Source organism: Mchenga conophoros, linkage group LG23, assembly GCF_057382185.1.
Source record: "Mchenga conophoros isolate Kocher_MC1m ecotype Shallow Benthic linkage group LG23, M_conophoros_male_GT1.1, whole genome shotgun sequence".
In the NCBI taxonomy this organism is placed as follows: domain Eukaryota; kingdom Metazoa; phylum Chordata; class Actinopteri; order Cichliformes; family Cichlidae; genus Mchenga; species Mchenga conophoros.
The window spans coordinates 50397746-50423712 of record NC_140547.1 but is presented as its reverse complement, the minus strand read 5'-3'; the positions used below and the strand labels follow the sequence as shown (position 1 = coordinate 50423712).

The 25967-nt window shown below is 44.6% G+C and overlaps 1 protein-coding gene and 1 long non-coding RNA gene across 2 annotated transcripts in view; one reads left to right on the top strand and one right to left on the bottom strand.

The window, feature by feature from the left end:
- Nucleotides 1–4776, bottom strand: part of LOC146548263 (NACHT, LRR and PYD domains-containing protein 3-like) — a 289433-nt gene extending 284657 nt beyond the window's left edge. Inside the window, exon 1 of the mRNA XM_085266167.1 lies at nt 4503–4776. Coding sequence (XP_085122293.1) covers nt 4503–4776 — 274 coding nt within the window. The remainder of the gene's footprint in view (nt 1–4502) is intronic.
- A 15661-nt stretch (nt 4777–20437) lies between these two features.
- Nucleotides 20438–25857, top strand: LOC146548262 (uncharacterized). The gene is made up of 3 exons (XR_014890925.1): nt 20438–20560; nt 20641–21050; nt 25672–25857. It is a non-coding gene; the product is annotated as an uncharacterized LOC146548262 (long non-coding RNA).
- Nucleotides 25858–25967: the final 110 nt, after the last annotated feature.

Genomic DNA, 25967 nt, shown 5'->3' with positions numbered 1-25967 from the left:
CCTATCAAAGTGTCTGAAATGTAACATTCCAACTTCCCCCTTAGTGTGTTTGTTGGGCAGCTTAGATAATGTCACTTCAGAAAAGAATATAGCCCATATGGTTTTCACTGCCCTATGCATAGCCAAGAAAACAGTCCTCATGAACTGGAAAAATAAAAATAATCTTAATTCTAACCAATATAGAAATTATCTATTAGATTACATTAGTCTTGATACAGCCTCTGCCACCACATCAGATCAATTGCTCTGGGCTCCTTTGATCAGCTCCATCACCTAGTGGGGGTGGGGGGGTCATAGTTTGGTCCCGCCTTCACTGTTGTGATTGGTGTGGGGGTAGGGACAGGCCTAGGGCGTCGGGGGGTTTCCCGGAGGCATCTTCCTTGGGGGGCTCAACCCGGGGTAGCGGTCATGTCCGGTTAGGGGCTCTGTTGGCTCTCAGGTGACTGTTTCCTCGTGGCTGCGTGCAGCGGGGCTAGGGGAGGGTCTGTGCTGACGGACGTGGGTTACTGACCTGGTAGCCTGGCTGCCCCTGGGTGGGTCCGGGATGGGCGTGAGGTTCTGGGGGCGCTCAGTCTCTGGGCTGGGGCCCTGGCCGGGCCTCGGGGGCTTGGGTCCTGGTTGGTGTGTTGCCGGGGTTGTGGGCGGGCGGGTGCATGGGGGCCCAGCCCTGGCGCGGGGTGCCGCCGGTGCATCGAGCCACCTGGGGGGCTCTTCAACTGGTGGGGGAGATTGTCACATCTTGCAGGAGCTTTCCTCTCTTCAGGAACTCTCTCTGCAGGAAGGGGAGATACAGGAGAGGTGGAGGAAGATCTCAGCCTGGGCGTCTATTGTCTTATGTAGTCTGGAAGATGAGTGGATGGTGGGGTGGGTGCAGTTTTCTCTGTGGTGGGGTTGGGTGGACTGTCCCAGGCTCTGTGGGGCCGGGAGGCGCTGCTGCACTGGTCCCCGGTCTGGATGGGCCTGGGCCCCCTTTCCCTGGCGGGTCGCGGAGTATGGGGGTGCCTACTGGGGTCAGCGGGGGAGGTGGCCCCAGGGAGGGGTCACTTGCCCCTCCCTTCCTTCCCTCCCCATCTCCAGCTGCCTCCCTCTTCCCGCTCCACCACAACCACCCACACATGCAGGGCCTTGGAGTAGGGGTATGTCACCAGGGTGCAGAGGAGGCTACCCCCCCCCCCCCCCCCCTGTCCCCTTCTGGCTGCCTCTGCCTCAATTTTATCCCACAACTTAGACATTCACATTACTCACACTCTCATTACACATACATATAGGATCTTGGGGGTGGGCACGATACATGGAATCCAGGTTACCATCAGGGTGTACACCTCACCACTGGCGTTGTTGCCCACCTCTCAATTTTAAATACACTTAGACATTGAGGGCTAGCAGGAGGGACTATGCGCTTACCTGCTGCTCTCTGGCAGGTAGCTCCATGCCCTCCTGGGTTTTAAATGCACCTTAGAACACACATGCATCAACACTACAATGAGCGGGTGGAGGGAGGTTTGGAGTCTTCTCCCACCCCCATTCTCTGCGGCCTGCTGGAGCGGGAGGGCTAGTAGGAGGAGTTGGCCGTCCGACTGCGGTCTGGGGTGTGGGGCCTCCCTGCTGCTGCGGAGTCGGGGCGGTCTGCCTCTCCCCACCGCAGGGAAAAGGGTAACACCACCTGGGTCTGGGTGCAGTTCCCCCCTCCAGGGGCAAGGGTACCTAGACCCGGTTCGTAGAGTACGCTTGGGGAGTGTGATCGTGTGTACAGCGTCTCTTTATGTCTGTCTCCACGTTGGTTGAGTGTGGAGTAAGTGCATATGAGAGCATGAGGGTGGGAATGGATGTTTGTATCTGTGTGTGCCTGTATGTCTGTGTCTATATGTCAGGTTGGGTATCAGACGCCACCTCTCTGGGGACATCTCAGGCCCTCCAAGGTTTGGAGGCCTATCTCCCCCCACCACCACTTCCCCTGCCAGTGGCGGACTCCCTCAGACATCGGTGCGTTGGTGGTTCTTTGTGTCTGGGGATGGGCGTCCAGGTACACGCCGGCTCACTCCTTGGCGGCCGCTTATCGGGGCCTGGAGCCTGGGGCTCGCTCGGGCCACTTCGGAGGTGGGGTGCCCTCAGCCTCTCGGCCTGGGGCTCGGTCACTCAGGCACAGCTGGCTGCCGGCGGAGCACACGGGCGCGTCACTGCAACTCCCCCTGGCTTCTGCTCCGCGGCTGCTGGGTGAACCCTCATCTGGGACTCTCCTCAGCTCTTTCTGGGACAGTGGCGCGGCTGCCCCTCTGTTGGTCTTCCTTGGTCTCTTGTGTTCTGGGGGCCTCTGGATGTCTGGAGTTTTGATCTCCTCCATACCTGCTTCATGCCCTGGAGGACGGGGCTGTGGCCCCCCCACACCCTCTAGCAGATCATTACATGAAGGAACCTTTTAAAAAAACAAGCGCGTCCATGCTCACAGGTGTACACACAGGTGATCACACTCACAAACTACACCCTTTTGGCTCCTACCTCAAAGCACACTGTGTTCTGTTGATCTTATGTGCTGCACAATAATGTTTAATATTTAGTATTTACTGTCATATTCCCATATATCATTGTGATGTTGTTTATTCTATTACTCTTGTTCGCTTCGGCTTGTTTTCTTTTTTCTTTCTCAACAGGTGATCCAGGTGATCGATATATGCATTTTTTCTTTTTTCCTGCCCATTCTGTTGGTTTTTGTTTTTTGCCCTTCTCCCCCGTCCCTCTTCTAAGCTGTTTCTCTTTCCCTCTTTCTTTCTCTCCTTCTTTCTCCAGTCAAGTCTGTCCCGTATACAGCAAGTGAAAATAAAATAAACAATAAAAGGTGAATCAAATGGACCATTATGGCAAGGCTGGAATGGTCAATTTGGTAAAGTAAATCCATTGGGCATCTTTCTTTGCCTTTAGACAATAATTCTGATGGCAAAAGAGCCAAACGGGACAGGCCAAAAAAAAAAAAAAAAAGAATAAATGAAAGAATTTCAAGTATAAACGTTTTTTTTAATTCCTCCAAATAACAACAACAGTCACCCCAATGTGCTTTATATTGTAAGGTAAAGAACCTACAATAATACAACAGAAAAAAACCCAACTATCTTTTTGGGTCCTGAAAACTGAAGGCTCTGCCTCCCATTCTACTTTTAAATACTCTAGGAACAACAAGTAGGCCTGCAGAGCGAGAGCGAAGTGCTCTAATAGGGGGATATGGTACTACAAGGTCATTAAGATAAGATGGGGCCTGATTATTTAAGACCTTGTATGTGAGGAGCAGGATTTTGAATTCTGGATTTAACAGGAAGCCAATGAAGGGAAGCCGATACAGGAGAAATCTGCTCTCTCTTTCTAGTCCCTGTCAGGACTCTTGCTGCAGCATTTTGGATTAACTGAAGGCTTTTCAGGGAATTTTTTGGACTTCCTGATAATAATGAATTGGAAGTAATAAATGCATGAACTAGTTTTTCAGAGTCTCTCTGAGACAGGATATTTCTAACTTTAGTTGCACAAATGGAAGAAAGCAGTCTTACATGTTTGTTTAATATGTGCGTTGAAGGACATGTCCTGGTCAAAAATGACTCCAAGGTTCCTCACAGCGTTACTGGAGGCCAAGGTAATGCCATCCAGAGTAAGAATCTGCTTAGATACCATATTTCTAAGATTTTCAGGGCCGAGTACAATAACCTCAGTTTGATCTGTATTAAGAAGCAGAAAGTTAGCGGCCATCCAGGTCTTTATGTCTTTAAGACGTTCCTGCAGTTTAATTGGTGTGTGTGTTATCTGACTTCATGGACAGATGGAGCTGGGTATCATCTGCATAGCAGTGTAAATGTATGCTATGTCTTCTAATGATGCTGCCTAAGGGAAGCTTGGTAACTGGAGCGTTGCCAGCAGAAGGCTGAAGTGGAATCTCCCAGAAAGCTGCAGAAGAAAAAACATGAGCTGAAATGGTGGATTTCAGTCATATAAGGAGAACTGTGGCTTTCCTCCAACTTTTGACCAATCACCTTAGTGTCCTGTTTATAAACCATAATAAAAAGCATTTACTGTCTGGGCATTTTTTTGTTTGGGTCTCCAAACAGCAGAAAGAAATGGCAGCCATTTTTTTTAACTTTACCTTCAACTGGTAAATAGATTTAAGAAATAGCACTTTGATCATATTTGTGACGTGTCCCAAACTGTTGTTGTCGCCTCATTTATGTTGATAAAACAGCTCTAAAACCAATCTGACAATATAAATCTGTAAAATGGGCAGAAAACCTGCTGCTGGTCCCATTTTAATCAAACCAACCCAAAGAGCAGATATTCATGTGTACACAGGAGGTTATTTGTGCAGATGCATAAAACACAAACTGTTGGCTTTCTGCAGTCTCTCACTCCTGAAAGTGTTGGCAAGTGCTTTGGATTTATTATTTATATGGATTTTAATGGCACCTGTGTAATGTTAACTAAGGTTTTTATTGTTTATGTGTTTTTTGTTTAGTCATTCCCTGACTTACCTGTGGGTTCTGGGATGGTTTTATTTAAATTCTCCAACAGATCATTCCTGTTTATCCTCCCCAAAAGATTTTTAGTGACTTCAAAAGTGTTGATAGAGTAGGTATCAAACATCAGATCCACTATGTTCGTCCTCTCTGCATTCTCCAGTTTACTCACTGGGATTGCTGGTAAACCTTCTACAGACCCGTTCTTCAGATGCCACGTGAATTTTTCAAAGTCATCACGTCCCAAATCCTCCAAAGTCCCCAGAAGGATTTCTTTAGGTGTCGTCATCTTTTACCCTGTAAGGACCCGATAAACAAAGACTGTAACAACAGCTGGAGAGGTAATTGTCTGATTTATCAGAATTTAACTTGATTCTAACAGCAGTTCATCACAATAAATTTCTAAGGCTCAGAATGCAACAAAATTGCACATGAAGAAGCACATAGAGAAGTATCCAAGTAACACTTTGCTACAATATAAAACAAACTATTATAAATAAAGAAAATATATAAACTAAATATATACACTACCCGTCAAACGTTTTAGAACAGCCCAATTTTTCCAGTGTTTTCGTCACGGTTTGCGAGCCGTGTGTAAATTATCAAAGGACCCTTTATGCAGGCAGCTCAGATGCAAGTGAGTTTATTCATCACATGGTGATACAAACAGAAATGGCGAAGGTGAGCATGGAAACTAAGCAAAAACCTAAAAACTAATAGTACACGAATATGAAGAAGTACACGAAGGGAAGACGAAAACACGGAACACAAGGGGTGGGAGCAAAGCACCACAACACATCACTATATAGACAGTTACACAGAGGGAGACACAGAAGGCAACAACACAGGGCGGAACAAATGGACAGAGAAGACTAAACACAGAACAGAGCGCACAGAGAAACAAGGGGGACAGGGAATCAAAACCTAGGAAGCATAGAATAACTCACAAACTAAACTGACATAACACAAAAATCACAAAGAACTGAAACCACTAGCTCAGGAGACCCAGGACCCTGACAGATACGCAGACAAACCAGCAACTAACAGAGGCAAACACAACTCTTAAATACACAGAGGGATAACGAGGGAATGAGACACAGAAGGAGGACACAGCTGGGAGTGATTGACAAGACGAGACAGAGGAAATGCAAACTAAACACACTGACATGAGACACGGACCTTCACAACAAAGCAGGAAATACAAAGACTGAACTTAGAGGTACAACAAAACACAGAACCAAAACGTAAGAATAAACAAAGATACATCATGAAATCAAAGATTAACAATACAAAACAGAAAACACTGAGTCACAGACCCAGGATCGTGACAGTTTTATTGAAAATATCCTTTTTATTTCTCATTGCGCTCTGAAATGAAAGCATAGTACAAATAAGCAGTTGGAGTTAAAAATAAATCATGAAACACATTTATAGACCAAAGTTTATTCTAAACGTTTGACTGAACACACCCGTGGCTTCTGTCTACAATAGAAATCAAATATTCTCCCATATCTGTAGCAGATGTTCCCGTAAACGTGGACCTTGTAATAATAATAATAATAATAACTTTATTTATAAAGCGCTTTCAAACAAAGTGCTGTACAACTAAAGAGATAAATAAAATAAAAGCGATACATAGCAATACAGGTAAAAGACACAATACAAGTTAAAAACAATAAAAATGTAAAAACTAAAAGCCATAGAATTAAGACATGTAGGATCGGGTGAACAAATGTGTCTTCAACTTGGTTTTAAAAACCTCCACAGAGCAGCCTGCCGAATATCTTGTGGGAGGTTGTTCCACAGAAACGGGGCATGAAAAGAAAAAGCTCTCCAATTGTCTTTTTTCTGGCTCTAAGAACTTTTAGAAGACCAGAGTCCTGAGATCGGAGAGCACGAGATGGAACATAAAGGTGTAAAAGGTCGGAGAGGTATGAAGGTGCCAATCCGTTTAAAGCCTTGTAGGTGAGCAGCAGGACCTTAAAATCTGCTCGAACCTGACAAGGTAGCCAGTGAAGAGATCTCAGAACAGGGTAATGTGCTCAAATTTCCCAGTTCTTGTTAAAATGCGAGCAGCTGCATTTTGCACCAACGCCAGAATCTCAGGTTAAACCTCACAAAACTTTAACAACCACCAAACAGCTGAAACAGTAAATGAGAGCAGGAACACGGATTCTGCACAAAGACGTAAACACAAAGCTCGGAGCCGCCGACACATCAGAATCAGTGAGATGTCGCCTTTCTCACCCGATGGCACGGACACGGTCGGGGCTGAAAGCCGACAGCTCGCTGATTCTGATGTTTCGGCGGCTCCGAGCTTTGTGTTTACGTCCTTTTTACGCTGATTCTAAAGCTGTTAGTTTTATCTCTCTCCAAACAATATTGACTGAACCAGCAGCAAAAGAAGATCCAAACTACGCTTCACATAAACATCGTCATGAACTCACTCTGACTTTTGCTGTTTTGCTTCCACCAGGATAAAATCACACGTCATGCACAGCTCTCTCTCTCTCTCTCTCTCTCTCACACACAGTTTCCTGTCTAAAAATCTGTTTTCTGCATTATTCGCTTGCTTGTTACGCACAAGTCTACCGTTGTTTACAGCGCTGTCGGCCGCTGTTTTTTTCCTTTTACTTACTTCCGAAAAGAAAACCTAATTTCTGCCGTTCAACAGGCTTCTGAACAAATTTAAACTTTTTAAAATTATGCAAATTGCAAAACGCTGTGTCTGTCATAAAACCGCTGTAACTTCAGAGGTAATGTTCATATGTCGATTAATGGTTTTCTTTCGTTTTTGATCTACTGTAGAATATTTTTATAAAACCACCTTCATGTTTTTCTGTTTTATCTTCAGCTACTTTGACACAAAGGCCTCTGCTGTGATGCTCACACCTTTGATAAAGTCTTGCGAGTGTCAGCTTCCTTTTTATAGATACAAAAATATGTAAATGTACTGATCTGAATTATAATATTTCTGACTGTCTGAGGCAAAATTTCCCAGATTCAAATCGAATTGAATCGAATCGTGGATCGAATTGATTCAGGACCTTGTGAATCGGAATCAAATTGATTCTAGAATTCAGTGACGATACCCTGCCCTATTTGCGACCATGTCAACATCCAGTCCAGGCTTTTTCAAGATTGGTACTACCACAGCTGATTTAAAACATTCAGGAAAGACTCAATGAAGTATTTAAAAGAAACAGGTTGTAGGGTCCTAATGCTGACCACAGTTCCTTTATAGCCCAGGCTGGTAGAGGATCCAAAGAACAGGTTGTACATCGAGCTGCTTTTACAACCTTACTTAATCCAGAAAGGGAAATAGAGATGGACCAATGCGATATTACGTATCGGTCCATCTCTATTTCTATTAATTTACGTCAGTATCGATACTGATTTTGTATGTATTTTGAAGGATTTGAACCAAAGGCAAAAAATACCATGAGCAAAAAAGGGCAGTCATGATTATAAAATAGGGAGGTTTCTTTTTTTTTAACATAGATTAAACTCGTTAAATAAAACAACAAGTTTAAGGACTTTCTTGTTATTCACAAGTTTCAGCGATTTAGCCCAGAGTCTAAAGTCATTCAGCCTTCTGTTTATACATGGTTTAGCTTTAAAGTATCTGCATTTGTGAAGAAAAATTTTTCCCATTAACAAAATCGTCCTAATCAACAGGTCAAAATCTGCATTCTCAGCAAGTATTCCAAACTTTATTACTGTCACCGTCAAATGTGGTAACTGAATTCTCCTGGACTGTAGCCAGCTCCACATGTCAGTCCAGAAGGAGTGCACTGATTCACAGTAGAAAAACAAGTGATCCAGACTTTCAATATCATTTTCACAAAATGTGCAGGCGTTCACATCTAAGTTAAATTTCCGTCTTAAGAATTCATTGGTTGGATAAACCTCATTAATGATTTTAAAGTGAACCTCTTTTACTTTAGGGGAAAGAGGAAGTGAAATATACTTTTTTCTTATCGCCTTAACCTCCATGGTCTCAAATTCTTTAAGGATATAATTTCTTTTAACCGGATTAGGGCAAATGTCGTTGATCAAAATATTCCTGATCACTTTGTTTGTAAACCTGCTGTCACCAAATTCAACTCCAGCTATGCAGAGCTGCCTCAGTCCAGGAGAAATTTTAGAGTGCACAATATCTTCTTTTATCATTGATCTCAAAGGGACTGGGATGGCTTTCACTAGGGATTTATATCTGTTAGCAGTACATCTTACATCAAATTTCTCACAAAACGTCTCATGTTTTAATAAGACCCCATTATCATCCGTAAAATGAGCTACAGCCCAAATCCCTTAAGATCTTCCAGTAGAGAAGGACCTGCTGATGGAAAGCTGAGAGTTTAACAGGTAACGAACTGCAATCAAAGTCACAACGTAACAAAAAGTCTATTCCACCCATTTTGCCAAAAAATCACACTGGGAATAATGTTCCAAAAGGAATTTTTGTTCCTAATGAAAGATCTTAACCATTTCAGTTTTAGTACACCATTCATAACATCAAAGTCAATGGCATTAGCCCCACCCTCTTCATAATTCTTAATCATATCATTTTTCTTTATATAATGACATTTGTTCCTCCATATGAACCTAAAATTAAGATTATTTATAGATTTAATTAGTTTTGGAGATATGGGCAGAGAAAAGGCTGGATAGATTAGTCTGGACAGACTGTCCATTTTGGTTAGCAAGATTCTCCCAAACAGAGTTATGTCCCTTTGCAGCCACCTGTTTAAAATTGACTTACACTTTTCTATATTGGCACAGATATTCTTACTTTCAGTTGATGTCTTATCCTTGCAAATTACAATGCCCAGATACTTCACCTCTTTTTTTATCTGTATATTATTTATTGCTTGCAGGGGACACTCATGCAGAGCTAGAATTTCTTATTCATTAATATTCAGCTGTAGGCCAGAAGCTTTGGAGAAGTGGTTGATCGCCTGTAAGGCTAAAGGAATCTGGTCCTCGTTTTTTAGAAACAGGGTGGTATCATCTGCGAGCTGACTGATTATTATCTGTTCACCCATCACAGTTAACCCCTCAATGTGACTGTTTTTAATCAAAATAGACAACAGCTCAGCAACCATGATGAACAGAAGTGGTGAGCTGCTACATCCCTGCCTTATCCCTCTATTAACCTCAAACCTTGAACATGTACCATGTTCTAGCAAAACAGAGCTGTTAATGTCATTATATAGCATCTCTATAACATTGATAAATTCCTGTCCAAAACCAAAAGACTGCAGAGTTTTTAATATGAACGTATGTTCAACTGAGTCAAATGCTTTGTAAAAATCCAAGAACAGGATGTATCCTCTCTCTTGTGTCACGATGAGTTGTGTGGCTGTCAGTGGCTGGACCCACGTGCAGGACTCGGAGACAAAACATTAACTTAAACGACAGCTTTATTTGCTGGTGAGTCACCCTTGGCGATACATAAACAACAACTTAAACTAACTAGACTGGAGATGCTGAAGGTAGACGACAATGAATACACACACAACAAACGTGGAGGACGCGACAACTGGCAGAGAAAAACACAGGGCTTAAATACATACTGAGGTGATTAGGGAATGTGAAACAGGAGGAGAACACAGCTGGGACTCATCAGACATGACAAGACAAGGGGCGGCAAAACTCAACACATTGACATAGTACACAGACTTTCAAAGTAAAACAGGAAACTGAACAGACGTGGACTAAACTAGGGGATACAGTGACAGAACAAGAGACACACTGACAGAGATGACTGTATACTAACAGAAGTAACACAGAACCACGACCTAAGAAGGAGAACACAAGAAATGCCAAGGACCTAGGGAGTTAGGAATACTAGCGACAAAAATCAAACCCAAGAGAATCAAAACACATCATGAAATCAAAGATAACTAATACAAACAGAAAAACACTGAGTCCACAGACTCAGGACCGTGACATCTTGGATTATTTCACTGTACTCAAGGAGGTCCAAAACCAGCCCAATATTGTTATGAATTAGTCTTCCTTTCAAAAAACCTGATTGTGTTTCACTGATAATGTTTGAGATGCCTTTCTTTAGCCTCTCAGCTACAGCTCCAGACAGGATCTTATAGTCAGTGTTTAAGGTGATGGGTCTTAAATTGTCTAAAATTCTTTTATCCTTACCCGATTTAGGGATCAGGGTTATCAGCGCTTGTTTCATGCTCGGCATCAGTTCTTTTTTTCTCTATCGATTCCTTTAATGCATCAAACAATAAAGTTCTTAGTATTAGTATTTAGTATTTATTTATTTATTGTCATTGTCAAGAACAATGAAATTGCGTTTGGGGCTTCCATACAACCCCCAAAAAAAGAAGAAAATAATAAATACCCCTTAAAACCCAAGTGTACATATTTAACCCAGTGTGACTCCAATGCAATAAGACAATCCTTAGCAATAATGTTCGTAGAAATTCAGACAAAGACCTGAGAAACATGACAAAATACAACAATGCAACCCATTCAATATTATTGTACTGTGAGATATGATATCAGATATGATAGTTATCTTAGGTCCTTCCAGAAGAATTGATAAAAATTAGTAGTGAGTCCATCTGTCCCTGGGGACTTGTTTAATGCCATTTTCATGACCACCAAATCCAGTTCCTCAATTTGGCGGCCGCTACTAAGTTTTAAAATTACTCATACTAATCTTTCTGGGTCACAAAATAAACTTTTAACATATTTTCAGGCGAGAAAGTAGTTGTGTAAACATCAAATATCTGCTCGGTTTATCAAGATACCGCATATTTGCAAAAGTGCTTTGACGTTTTCGGAGACGTCTGCTACCCACCAGCACTATAGCCAGCCGGGAGCTCGAGGGTCACTGAAGCCACCGAGAACGGCACAACTCCCGGCACATCATTTTCAGATCACCGCGGACTTTCGCTACTCAGGTTAAACGTGACTTAGACAACCTAAAAATGTTATTGTTTGGCTTTTTTCAGTGTTTTGTTTGTTCGTGAGTAAATCGGTTTGGCTGAGATTAAAGTTATTAGATTAGGTTAGATAAAATAAAACTTTATTAATCCCCCGGGTGGGTTCCTCCTTGGTTTTCACACAGCTGAATAAACATCAAACAGAAAACGGATTAAACAGAAGTATGAGACGGTCGAGAATTTACTCCAGTGTCCTGTTATATTGCAGATAGCAAGGAGCAGACAGCCGAGTTTATTAAACTCCACCGAGACAGCGGTGACGCTAATCAGAAGGCTAGACCGTCCAATTTCCCCAGCCGTTTACTTCCGGCATACCCGACCTTCTGAGGACCCAGCCCACGTAGACCGCGAAGGCCGGGTCCTCAGGAGGACGTTTAGTTTTTAAAAATGTTGTGATAAGGGCGGGTCTTACTGTGAACCTGCGTGCTCATTGGCTAATAACTTGAGATTGACAAGTCCTTATCCAATGAGCGCGCGGCTTCTCCCAACATAAAGTAGTTTCCTTTGAAAAACCAAAGTCTGATTATTTTTGCCTCCACTGACGGAGCCTGTTGTTCCCGCCACAGAGACACAGTAATGTCAGAGCGGTGTTAACACTCACCTGCCTCAGCACAGCTCTCACTCTCCTCCTGCTCTCTCAGCTAAACTCACTTCCTCTCTACTTACAGGAAACCAGCGCTCAGAGGAGCCGACCGGCCTCACGTTTCACCCACAGACACGAACAGCGTGGAATTATTTTATGTCATAAGAAGAAACATATTCATGTTAACACTCACCTGCCTCAGCTCCACCTTCCTCCTCCTGCTGCTCTGAACGGAGGATCAACACTTTCACTTTCAAGGTTCAAGGTTCAAGGTTCTTTATTTGCCACATGCATAGTTATATAAGTATAACACACAGTGAAATGTAGCCTGACACGCTCCTCGACATGTGCAAAAATTGGGGGGGTAGAGGAAGAACATTATATATATATATATATATATATATATATATATATATATATATATATATATATATACACACACACACATTGGGTGAATGTACAGTAGTAGCAGCAAGCAGGTGAATTCTGTACATTAATATGAATAGACATCTGACTATTTTACAGGATAGGCAATATAAACATATTTAAAATTAAAGGAATTTGAAATGTACATTGTTTCACTGCTCCTCCCTAAACACAGAGGATGCTGGGACTTGTAGTTTTTACCTTGTGTGATATTTATGGCTGTGACACTAAATCACAGCATTAAAACTTCCTGCAAATATGTCACAGGCGATAAAAGTTTCCCATTAAAGGTGAAGTTATTTTTCTGTCTCATGTTCAATAAACAGTGAGCTGGGAAAACTGAAGAACAGACTTCAGACGTTCCCTGCAGAGTTTCTGCTGCTCGGTCGTCTGCATGTTGCTGAGACTGAGCTGATGATGAAGCTGTGATGGGTTTATGGCACGTTTGGTTCTGGAGAAGAGTTTTACTGTCGGTGCAGGTGAAATGATCAGAGGTTACAGCCTCTGGTTAAAGTGGAGGCAGCGATCAGGACGGCTGAGCAGCAGAGGTCTCGAGGGTCCTAAAGTGTAAAAGCATCAGTGTTAGTAACACAAAGATCACAGAATGGGATCATCCACACAACACTAACATCTAAATCCACGGCAGGAACTCTTCCAGTGTCCTGAAAAATCTGTGTGCACGATGCTGAGATTAAAATCTGTCTGCTCATCTTAATGCAATATTGTGAAGTTACAATTCTTTTCTGTAAAAAGAATTTTCATTTTTGTATATAAATAAATGTTGATGTTGTGCTTTGGGATCGTGTGCTTCAATTTGACTTATAATGTGCCAAATGACTGCAACAGGCGGCTTAAGGCGATGCCATCCAGAGTAAGGATCGTGTTAGCCACAGTGTTTCTAAGATTTTTACGCCCCGTTACAATAACCTCAGTTTTATCTGAACTTAGAAGCAGAAAATTAAAGCTCATTATGTGTCTAAGACATCCCGGCAGTTTAACCAATAAAAGCGGGTATCATATGCATAGCAGTGAAAATGTATGCTATGTCTTCTAAAGCACGTATAATGTAAGCAGAACTGGTCTTTGCACAGAAGCCTGTGGAGCTTCATAATTAACCTCAGTGTGTGAAGAGGACTCTCCATTTAATAATAGCTGTAATAAAATGTTCTGGCCAACGGTGTTAAACGCTGCACTTGGGTCTAGCAGGGAAGATTTCAACTTTTCAATATGAATGAAGGCTGAAAACTGATTAGATTAATGTCTGATGATCTTTTCTGTGCTTCTTCAAGTTTGTAACACCGAACATATTAAAGGATGATATAAGGTTCACAGGAAGAGTTTAATTAGACACACATTTACTATTTTTCTTTATACTCTTTCTTTCTTGACATGTTTAATATGCTTACTATCAGAGGAGAAAATGAACCTTGTGTAGTTTAAAAACTTTTTATTGAATCAAACTGTAATGTTGTTGAACTCTGACGGACGTGTCTTTTAATCTTGTCAACAAATCCTTAATCACCTAAATGTGCCATTTATCATCTTGTAAAATGTTCCCTCTGCTTCTGTTGCACATCTCCCCCGACACTCTCTGCTTCACCAGCCCTGTGCAGCTGGTCCAATCGCTGCGTCCTTAAACTGGTGTGTTTAAATCTCTTTACCTCTGTTGTGAACTTCACACAAAGTTTGTGGTAACAAAATCAAACTGAGGAGGATCTGGTTTGAAAAACACACACTCGCGAGACAAAATAAAAACAGACTGCTCAAAGCAAAAGCAGGACTAAAAATAGACTAAACCATTACACACAAAAGTTGAAAAACCTAAAGAGTGTGTGAGACTGCTAGCTGTGTCGTTCAGCAATAAACTCATCTATAAATGTGTTAGTAAAGAGTGACTTGTACTTCTGTCCCATTAAGCAACGGTTTAACAAATTTCACTGCAAACTATAAAAGGAATCTGGATTTAAATAGAACATAGTAGTGCAGGAAACACTAGTATAAGGTGTCTATGGAACAAATCTCCTTCAGCGTTCAAAATGACCAAAGTGAGGCCTACAGGCGTTTCTCTCAGTTGGTTGTGTTCAGGGAAAAAGCAGCTAAATACACTGAGACTGCTCCACATTGTTAGTGAGTTAACTCTGGATATCTGTAGGTTTGTCAAACTTGGAGTGAACAAAAGCAGAAAACAGTAAAAGATGCAGACAGTGAAAGTCTGGTTTATTTCATGAACACAATGAAACATTGTCGGCAAAGTAGCATACATGATAAATAGATACACATGACACGGACAGTGAGAAGTAAAACTCGTCGTCTTACCACATGTTATATTCTGTAAACTTAAAATAAACCACAGAAATGAGTGTTTTAAAGTCATTATTAAAAACATGAGTCAACATTACTGAAGTGACACTTTAACGATGCTTCACATCACCGTGTTTATGATGATAAAACATGTTCTCTCGTTAGTAGATGTCTGCGCTGACACTTGTCATGAAAATGTCCCGAGCCAGGGTTCCTCTTCAATTATCACTGATCATTAATAGGGTCACAAAAGATTTGTCACATTATCCCCATAAACAAAATGCTTTTATAGAAATCATTGTGACACAAATATTTAGATTCTTGTTTCACAATGTGCATGAACTCAAAATCTTTAGAGTTTCATATTTATAAAGTATCACAAAGAATACATTTATACCGTTGTATGAGCCACACTTCTTGTAAAAAACTGATTGGAAATGCGTTCGAGAAAAGCTCCTGCTGTGACCTTCCTTCTGTGAGGGCACACACACACACACACACACACACACACACACACACACACACACACACACACACACACACACACACACACACACACACACACACACACACGCACACACACACACACATGTGTCTATATACACACATTACACATACATACACAAAGCTGTGTAAAGCAACTATTGGCGACTGTCAAGCCTTTGAGTCGCCGAGCAGCTGAATAGGCGAATAATGTTGACGCGCCCGCTGTTTAAAACGTAAGTCAAAGTTCCAGGTTAAAACTCCTTTATTTGTTATCAAATCCTTAAAATCCGTAGAAAAACAGTGATCAAAACATTCCAAGCTTGAGCGGTCAGCAAAAGTCGACTTCCCCCATCACCCACTAATTCACAAAAATTCCCTCAGGACGTGAACAGATGATATAGCAATCACTATTACCGACACCACGTGACCCAAAGCTACGCCTTATCCACAACAGCAACTATAAATAACAAATCTAAACGTATATACATAAAATACAGAAATGAATGAGGTGGAATGAATACTACAAATGTACATAAGGTGCAGCTGCAGTCTGGCAGTGGGAGCAGTGTGACAGGTCAACTGTTAAGAAGGGAGATGGCGAGGGGAAAGAAACTGTTCCTGTGTCGGGTGGTCCTGGTCTGCAGGCTTCTGTACCGTCTGCCAGAGGGCAGCAGATCAAAAAGTCTGTGTGCAGGGTGTGAGGGGTCTGTGATGATTTTCCCTGCCCGTTTCCTGGTTCTTGAGCGGCACCCCCCTGCCCTCCTGGATGGCAGGGGGGATTCGATTCTGAGAACTCACGGCAGTGTGCCTCCCCGAGATGTCATCCAATTTGCGCCCAGAGATGTTATTCCGAGCGAGCCCTTCCGAGATGTATCCAGTCTGCAGTCAGAGATCTTATTCTGAGTATTCACAGCAGCCGTAGTCTCTCCAAGATCTTATCCGTGCTGACTCAATGAGCCCATTTTGAGAAACTCACGCCTCTCCCATCGTTCCAATCCCAGCGGGCAGCCTTGTGGGGGTTTGAACAGCCGGTTCCGCTTTCTCAAGCCAGCTCCGATCAGCCAGAACCCTGTTACCATGGTTCCGAATAGGTAGATATCTTCAGCACGCAGACTCACCCGAGCCCAAACTTCTCGTTGAGAAATTGCATTTAGGGACCAGTTTTCAACAGGACAATGACACCAAACACACCTCCAGGCTGTGTACTAGAAGAAGTATACTAGATGGCGGCGCGCACAGACGCAGCGGCTCTATGCTCTCCACTTGGGTGCCTTTCTTTTTTGTTTCTCCACTTTTTCTTCTTCTTTTGTTTTCCTTATTGTGAAGCCAAATTTTCCTACAACCATCTGGAATTATGCAAGATTGGATATAACAGCCAGATCCCCATTACCAGTGATTATCAGAGGGTGCACAACATCCCCCCGGAGATAGCGAGAACATCGGGTGCTCCGTGGATTGTTATCGGCTCTGCCAAGAAACGCAGGCGGCGGAAGGAAAGCAAACAAAAGCGGGGATGCCTGTCGGGCCTGCTGGCCAGGCTAAAGAAGCAGCCTTTCAAACCACCGCTCCCGAGCATCTTTCTGACCAGCGCACGGTCGGTCGTCAACAAAATAGACGAACTGAACCTACTTCTCGCCGCACAGCCAATCGTCCGTGACTGCTGTGTCCTGGTCGTCACGGAGACATGGCTCACTCCGCGAGGCTCCTGCCTACGACAGCCGTAACGCTCCGACAATCCATCAAGCGGTGGTAGCTTAGCAAAGTCGTACTGAAACATCTGACAGATTTTCGAGCGCCGTGCACATAAAATCGTTTCGAGGTCAGTAAACACAACCAGAGTTCATACATGAGGCACACGGGGTTATAAGGGGCTCTGTCGACTTTCAGAAAAATCAAAGGATTGATTTTAAGTGCGCCGTATTTTCCAAACAACACGGTAATAACGACGGCCCGCTAGCATGCTCTACCAAAAATAGTGCTTTGTTGTGTATCTGACGGACGAAAGCTAAACCAGTTCCACACCACTGAAGCTGCAGCATTTTTACAAACCAGTTCTGGTTCATCCGTTTCATTTAGCGATCCACTTTCGCTCTTCTCATTCTGCGTCATCATCCAATTCCACCTGTGATCTTGTGTCACCATTGCTCTCTGAGCTTTGTGTTGCTTCTTCTGTCACCTGACAAATAGGACATACATGACAATAAGAATAAAATGTGGAGCTGCTTCAGTGTGTCTGTCACTTTGTGCAGATCTTGACTGATCAGTAATGTTTGTAGGCTGAGTGCATTTTTAAAACAAGTTGTGCAAACTGCACTACAAGGTGGAATATTTGCAAAATCATAACTATGACCTATGAATACGTCAGTGCCATTAAGATGAAATTCTTGTGTCACCAACATTTTTTTTTTTTTTTTTTTTTTTTTTAAATGACATCAGAAACAGCAGTATGCGACATTACGTGATGGCAGAGCTTCAGTTCATCCTTTGTCATTTTTTTTTATTTTTTTATTTTTTTTATTTTTATTTTTTTATAATAAATAGGACAGGGGGAATGAATGAGAGAAAGAAAGAAAACCAAAGGGGAGAAGAGACGGTGAGAAGGGGGGGGAAGAGAGAGAGAAAAAAAAAGAACTCCTGGGTCACCTGTATGGAGAGAGAGAGAAAAAAAAAGCAAACAAAAAAAACAAACAGAGGAGACAGCAAACAACAAAGAGCAACACAATAATAGAGAAAACAAAGCACCATCACAATAAACTAGCTAGTCATAGATATCAATATTTACTAAATAATAAACGATATTGTGCAGCACGCAAGATAGACAGCGCACAGTGTGCTTTGAGGCAGCAGCCAAGAAAGCTTTAGTCCGCGTCTGTGAATACCCGTGTGTGCATACCTGTGTGGATCAGCATGCTTGCATTCCAAAGGTTTCTCCATGTAATGATCTGCTAGGGAGTGTGGGGGGGCCACAGCCCCGTCCTCCAGGGTGTGAAGCAGGTATGGAGGAGATCAAAACTCCAGACATCCAGAGGCCCCCAGAACACAAGAGACCATGGAAGACCAACAGAGGGGCAGCCGCGCCACTGTTCCAGTAAAAGCTGAGGAGAGTCCCAGATGAGGGCTCGCCCAGCAGCTGCGGAGCAGAAGTCAGGGGGAGTTGCAGCGACGCGCCCGTGAGCTCCGCCGGCCCCCAGCTGTGCCTGAGTGACCGAGCCCCAGGCCGAGAGGCCGGGGGCACCCCACCTCCAAAGGGGCCCGAGCGAGCCCCAGGCCCCGACAAGCGGCCGCCAAGGAGTGAGCCGGTGTGTACCCGGACGCCCACCCCCAGACACAAAGAACCACCAACACACCGACACCTGAGGGAGTCCGCCACCGGCAGGGGAAGCGGTGGTGGGTGGAGATAGGCCTCCAAACCTTGGAGGGCCTGAGGTGTCCCCAGAGAGGTGGCGTCTGATACCCAACCTGACATATAGACACAAACATACAGGCACACACAGATACAAACATCCATTCCCACCCTCATGCTCTCATATGCACTTACTCCACACTCAACCAACGTGGAGACAGACATAAAGAGACGCTGTACACACAATCACACTCCCCAAGCGTACTCTACAAACCGGGTCTAGGTACCCTTGCCCCTGGAGGGGGGAATTGCACCCAGACCCAGGTGGTGTTACCCTTTTCCCTGCGGTGGGGAGAGGCAGACCACCCCGACTCCGCAGCAGCAGGGAGGCCCCACACCCCAGACCGCAGTCGGACGGCCAACTCCTCCTACTAGCCCTCCCGCTCCAGCAGGCCGCAGAGAATGGGGGTGGGAGAAGACTCCAAACCTCCCTCCACCCGCTCATTGTAGTGTTGATGCATATGTGTTCTAAGGTGCAATTAAAACCCAGGAGGGCATGGAGCTACCTGCCAAGGAGCAGCAGGTAAGCGCATAGTCCCTCCTGCTAGCCCTCAATGTCTACGTGTATTTAAAATTGAGAGGTGGGCAACGACGTCAGGGGTGAGGTATGCACCCTGATGGTAAATTGGACTCCGTGATTGTGCCCACCCCCAAGATCCTATATGTATGTGTAATGAGAGTGTGAATAATGTGAATGTCTAAGTTGTGGGATAAAATTGAGGCAGAGGCAGCCAGAAGGGGACGGGGGGGGGGGGGGGGGGGGGTAGCCTCCTCTGCACCCTGGTGACATACCCCTACTCCAAGGCCCTGCATGTGTGGGTGGTTGTGGAGGAGCGGGAAGAGGGAGGCAGCTGGAGATGGGGAGGGAAGGAAGGGAGGGGCAGGTAACCCCTCCCTGGGGCCAGCTCCCCCGCTGACCCCAGTAGGCACTCCCACCCTCCGCGACCCGCCAGGGAAGGGGGGCCCAGGCCCATCAGACCGGGGCCCAGTGCAGTAGCGCCCCCCGGCTCCACAGAGCCCTGGACAGTCCACCCAACCCCACCACAGAGAAAACTGCACCCACCCCACCATCCACACATCTTCCAGACTACATAAGACAGTAAACGCCCAGGCTGAGATCTTCCTCCACCTCTCCTGTATCTCCCCCTCCTGCAGAGAGTTCCTGAAGAGAAGAAAGCTCCTGCAAGATGTGACCATCCCCCCCACCAGTTGAAGAGCCCCCCAGGCGGCTCGACGCACCGGCGGCACCCTGCTCCAGGGCCGGGCCCCCATGCACCCACCCGCCCACAACCCCGGCAACACACCAACCAGGACCCAAGCCCCCGAGGCCCGGCCCGGGCCCCAGCCCAGAGACGGAGCGCCCCCAGAACCTCACGCCCATCCCGGACCCACCCAGGGGCAGCCAGGTTGCCCAACATTTTAACGTTAGGCATATAATTCTAACAGCCTCTGTAAACTAATATCCTGGCTGCTCGAGGCTGCTGTTTTCTCTGACAGCTTCACTTAGATTAGAATTAGAAACGCTGCTCTGAGACTGAGAGAACTAACAGTGCTGCATGTTGTGCTGTTAGTTTCCAAAACACGTTATTCATGGTTACATACAGTTTTAGACTGATGTGGGCCAAAGCCTAGCATAGCCTGCAACGTTATTGTGACGGACACATTTTATGTGTCAGACCCAGGACCCTGAGCAGTTATGGACTAATATTATAATGTATGTATTTTGTATTGCTGTCCCTCGTTCTCCCTGCTTGTAGACGTGTGTGTGTGTGTGTGTGTGTGTGTGTGTGGCCCTGGCAGGTGATTGGCCACACCTGCAGCTGATCAGGCCTGTCGGAGGAGCTATTTGAGAGTGTGGTGGAGCTCTCTCCGACGCTGGATCATTGCGTGGCTTCACGTCAGTCTCTCGACCAGTTCCTAGTTTGAGTCTGCTGCATTATTGTGTGTCTGACGGCTTCCTCTCTCTTATGTCCCCAGGAGTTACGGGGAGACGAGAGGACAGCGAGCACGGGGTGCTCATCACGGAGAAGCGGAGACAGGAGCACTAGCACTGGGAAGAGGACACGTCACGGGAGTCGGGAGAGCACGGGATTTATTGTCATGTCTGTCCATCGCTGTAAATAAACGCACTGCTTGTACATAGAGCACCGCGCCTGTGTCCTCCTTCCCTACACCCCCACGGTCTGCCAGCCAGACCGTGACATTATGAGTGAACTTGGCTTTAAGTGACTTACAGGTTTCTCTGAAAAATACTTTCTTATATCCAGGTTCTTCCTCTTTGCTGCCGTCCTCCTCTCCTCCTGGGAGCGCAGGCTTGCCGCTGCTAAAACTCAACAGAGCTCCCTGAAAGGTTCAGCCAATCACATTGGCCATATTTGTCACATGAGGTAGGACTCCAGCACAGGACGTAATTTAACTCTTTCGGCACCGCTGGGTGAATGAGACGTTGACAGATTTTTTTTTCTTCTTTCTATCAGGTTTGCTTTTCTTTACTCGAAGAGATCAAATTATTGGTGAGGACAATTCAATAATCGCTGGATATTGGTGGGGACATGTCCCCTCCGTCCATGCCAAATCGACGCCCTTGCCCGAATCGATTCAATCCATGATTCGATTCGATTCGATTTGGGGAAATTTTGCCTCAGACAGTCAGCAATATTATAATTTAGATCATACCCCCCCCCCCCCCCCCCCACACACACACACACACACACACACACAGCCTTATGGGTACAGTAGTCTCCTGCTACACCTCCTTTTAGCTAAAGACATACTTCACAATGACTCACTCAGCTCACAAGAACAGGAATGCAGAGCATTATCAAACGTTAAAATGATACACATCTCTCACTTGTTCACTTACATTTAAACGAAACACATAATTGTAAACATCTCTAACAGCCTAAGCCAGCTTTGAATAGGGCCTGAATGGATAACTTACACATCCAATCTTACACGAGGTCTCACCGCTCGACCAGATCTGGTAACAGTCCCTGTTGGTGTGAGGTGGCTCCTATTTCTCCTTAGAAAACCTGTCTGTCTCTACCACATAAGATCTGGGAGCACTGGCAGGTCCAACTACTGCTCCAGTGGTTCCTTCAGTAGTAATCCACACCTTCTGTCCTGACTCTATGTCTGCGGTTGTAGTGTTTTGCCTGCTCACGCCTCCCCTCCTCATCCTTCTCGCGAAAAGCCTGTAGGTCGGGCCACTTTGGCACCAGCTTCGCAGCAGCTTGTGGCAGAGAGGTACGCAGGTGTCTCCCCATGAGCAACTGTGCCGGTGAGAGCCCATGTTCCAGTGGGGTGGCCCTGCACGCTAGCAGTGCTCTGCTGTAGTCACAGTCCTCTCAAGTCTTTAATGGTACGATCAGCGCGTTCTGCCTCCCCGTTGGCTTGGGGGTACCTGGGGCTGCTCGTTTCATGTGTGAACTGGTACTCTTTAGCAAAGTGCTTGAACTGTTCTGATGAAACTTGCGGCCTGTTGTCCGATACCACAGTCTCGGCAACTGCATGTCTTGCAAAGGCCTCTTTTATAGCATTAATAGTGACCTCTGCTGTTGTGTCTCTCAGTTCACCAAGTACCAACGACCAGATTTGGTGTGTGGTAGTAACAGGCAAATGAACTTTTTTTTTTTTAATGATTTGAATATATATGAATGCTTGTGCATAAATACACAAACAATACACATCATGCTTTCAATTGTGTAATTTACGTGATCTAGGTCAGCGGTCTCCAACCTTTTTTGCACCACCGACCGGTTTATGCCCAACAATATTTTCACGGACCGGCCTTTAAGGTGTCGCGGATAAATACAACAAAATAAAACTAGTACCGGTACCGAAAAAGAAGATTTATTCATAACACACGTGAAAAGACCCAGGAAAACCGAGTTAATGATAAAAACGATAACAAAATAACGCTGAAAAGCAATAAAAACCCTGAAAACCAGACATTTCACACCTGAGCCTCAACTCTCGCGGCCCGGTACCAAACGACTCACGGACCGGTACCAGTCCGAGGCCCGGGGGTTGGGGACCGCTGTTCTAGGTAGCTCTGTTTTGGAAGTTCAGTTCAAGCTAGAAATGTGCTTTGGAGTTTGTACGTGTTTTGTCTCTAGGGGCCACCACATATACAGTGGGGCAAAAAAGTATTTAGTCAGCCACCGATTGTGCAAGTTCCCCCACTTAAAATGATGACAGAGGTCAGTAATTTGCACCAGAGGTACACTTCAACTGTGAGAGACAGAATGTGAAAAAAAATCCATGAATTCACATGGTGGTATTTGTAAAGAATTTATTCGTAAATTAGGGTGGAAAATAAGTATTTGGTCACCTCAAACAAGGAAAATCTCTGGCTCTCACAGACCTGTAACGTCTTCTGTAAGAAGCTTTTCTGTCCCCCACTCGTTACCTGTATGAATGGCACCTGTTTGAACTCATCATCTGTATAAAAGACACCTGTCCACAGCCTCAAACAGTCAGACTCCAAACTCCGCCATGGCCAAGACCAAAGAGCTTTCGAAGGACACCAGGAAAAGTATTGTAGACCTGCACCAGACTGGGAAGAGTGAATCTACAATAGGCAAGCAGCTTGGTGTGAAAAAATCAACTGTGGGAGCAATCATCAGAAAATGGAAGACATACAAGACCACTGATAATCTCCCACGATCTGGGGCTCCACGCAAGATCTCATCCCGTGGGGTCAAAATGATCATGAGAACGGTGAGCAAAGATCCCAGAACCACACGGGGCGACCTGGTGAATGACCTGCAGAGAGCTGGGACCAAAGTAACAAAGGTCACCATCAGTAACACACTACAACGGCAGGGAATCAAATCCCGCAGTGCCAGACGTGTTCCGCTGCTGAAGCCAGTGCATGTCCAGGCCCGTCTGAAGTTTGCCAGAGAGCACATGGATGATACAGCAGAGGATTGGGAGAATGTCATGTGGTCAGATGAAACCAAAGTAGAACTTTTTGGTATAAACTCAACTCGTCGTGTTTGGAGGACGAAGAATACTGAGTCTCATCCCAAGAACACCATACCTACTGTGAAGCATGGGGGTGGAAACATCATGCTATGGGGCTGTTTTTCTGCCAAGGGGACAGGACGACTGATCCGTGTTAAGGACAGAATGAATGGGGCCATGTATCGTGAGATTTTGAGCCAAAACCTCCTTCCATCAGTGAGAACTTTGAAGATGAAACGAGGCTGGGTCTTCCAACATGACAATGATCCAAAACACACCGCCCGGGCAACAAAGGAGTGGCTCCGTAAGAAGCATTTGAAAGTCCTGGAGTGGCCTAGCCAGTCTCCAGACCTCAACCCCATAGAAAATCTGTGGCGGGAGTTGAAAGTCCGTGTTGCTCGGCGACAGCCCCAAAACATCACTGCTCTCGAGAAGATCTGCATGGAGGAATGGGCCAAAATACCAGCTACTGTGTGTGCAAACCTGGTAAAGACCTATAGTAAACGTTTGACCTCTGTTATTGCCAACAAAGGTTATGTTACAAAGTATTGAGTTGTATTTTTATTACAGGTTTTTCTGAATGCTTAAACCCTAACTGTGATTCCTGTAGCACAATCTCTAAAACTATTCAGACTTATAGCAAAACCACTCACTGAGTTTGCAAAACTAAAAGCACAAAAACTGCTTTGCACTCAGTTTGCAATTTTGTAACACACACTTTGCAAAACTGTAGGCACAACTCACTGCACAACACTCAATTACCAAATTTCCAACACACTCCTAGCAAAAGTATACACATGTATGGCTATCATTAACACTAATTTGCCAACTGTCTGGCACACTTTCACATGTGAAAACTTTTTTAGATAATTAGTTCACTTTGCAATCAGCCTAAGCACTATGATACAGGTAAGCTGTGTGTACGGAGTACAATGGAGGGAGCAGAAAGAGTGAGAAGTAGAGGAGGACGAGGAAGAGGTGGAAGTAGGATGAAGAGGACGACAAGGACAAGGAGGAGCAAGAGGAAGACGAGGAGGAGGGAGAGAAAGATGAGGAGGGGGGAGAGGAAGGGTAGGAAGAGTAAGAAATAGAATTGCTGATGACATCAGAGCTACAATAGTGGACCATGTAATCAACCGTGGAATGACCCTGAGGGTAGCTGGCCAACGGGTCCAGCCTAACTCGAGCCGCTACACTGTAGCAAGTACCATAAGGACATCTTGAAATGAGAATCGGTTAGTACAGTCACTTCGCACAAAGATTTGTAGCACTGCCGTATGCCAATGAGAAACACACCAATACCATTGATGTAAAAATACTGAAATTGTTACTTTACAGAATTGCTAGATGACCAGATGCTGGGGCAGAGGAAGCATGTTCACTGCAGACCAAGTAACCCATATAGTCATTATGGCGATTGCAAATAATCCTATACTTGGAAATAAACACTTGTGTTTGTTTTGATGTACTTGAAGTTTGGATCCCTCTATGCTTATGGATCTATGACAGAAGTATGAGCTCAAACTGACATAGCCTACCTTGTGCACAGAGAAAGCAAAAGCCAGATGTGTTTTGTATTCATACCATCAGTGTGCAGTTGGCGCATTGTGTGCTTAGTAGATGATGGCCTGTGTGTACTGTTTGATACGGAAACACCATTTTTACGAAGGTGTGAAGAGTTAATCTAGCTGTGTTTGCTTTTGCAAGAGAACTACAATGTTTTGATGATTGGGTGACAGGTTTTCTTATTTGTGTGAAGAGTTTTGCAAAATTAGCCAATAGTTACAAAAAATGTGCTTAAGCAATCAGAAAAAACTGTATTGACCAAATACTTATTTTCCACCCTGATTTACGAATAAATTCTTTACAAATCCTACCATGTGGATTCATGGATTTTTTTTTCACATTCTGTCTCTCACAGTTGAAGTGTACCTCTGGTGCAAATTACTGACCTCTGTCATCATTTTAGGTGGGGGAACTTGCACAATCGGTGGCTGACTAAATACTTTTTTGCCCCACTGTATTTCTATTTACATTCAGGTGACAGCAATCCATGGATGGTTTCGACATGCAAGAGGATATTTTCCCCGGTGCCCAGCGGGAGAAGACACTGCTTGCGATGTCGATGAGGTCCTGTGGCCAGACCCCAACAGACGGCGGGATCCATGAGCCCACGTATGCACAATTGTCATGATTTTTTGTGTGTACAGTATAGTGTTTTTTCTATTACTGTATTATGTTTGTGTTTTGCTTTATCTGAATTCATGGTGCTGCAGTGGACAATATTGAGTAGGCCTATTTGCTTTTTTTGGTTGTTTGTGTCTCCTGAAAATGTG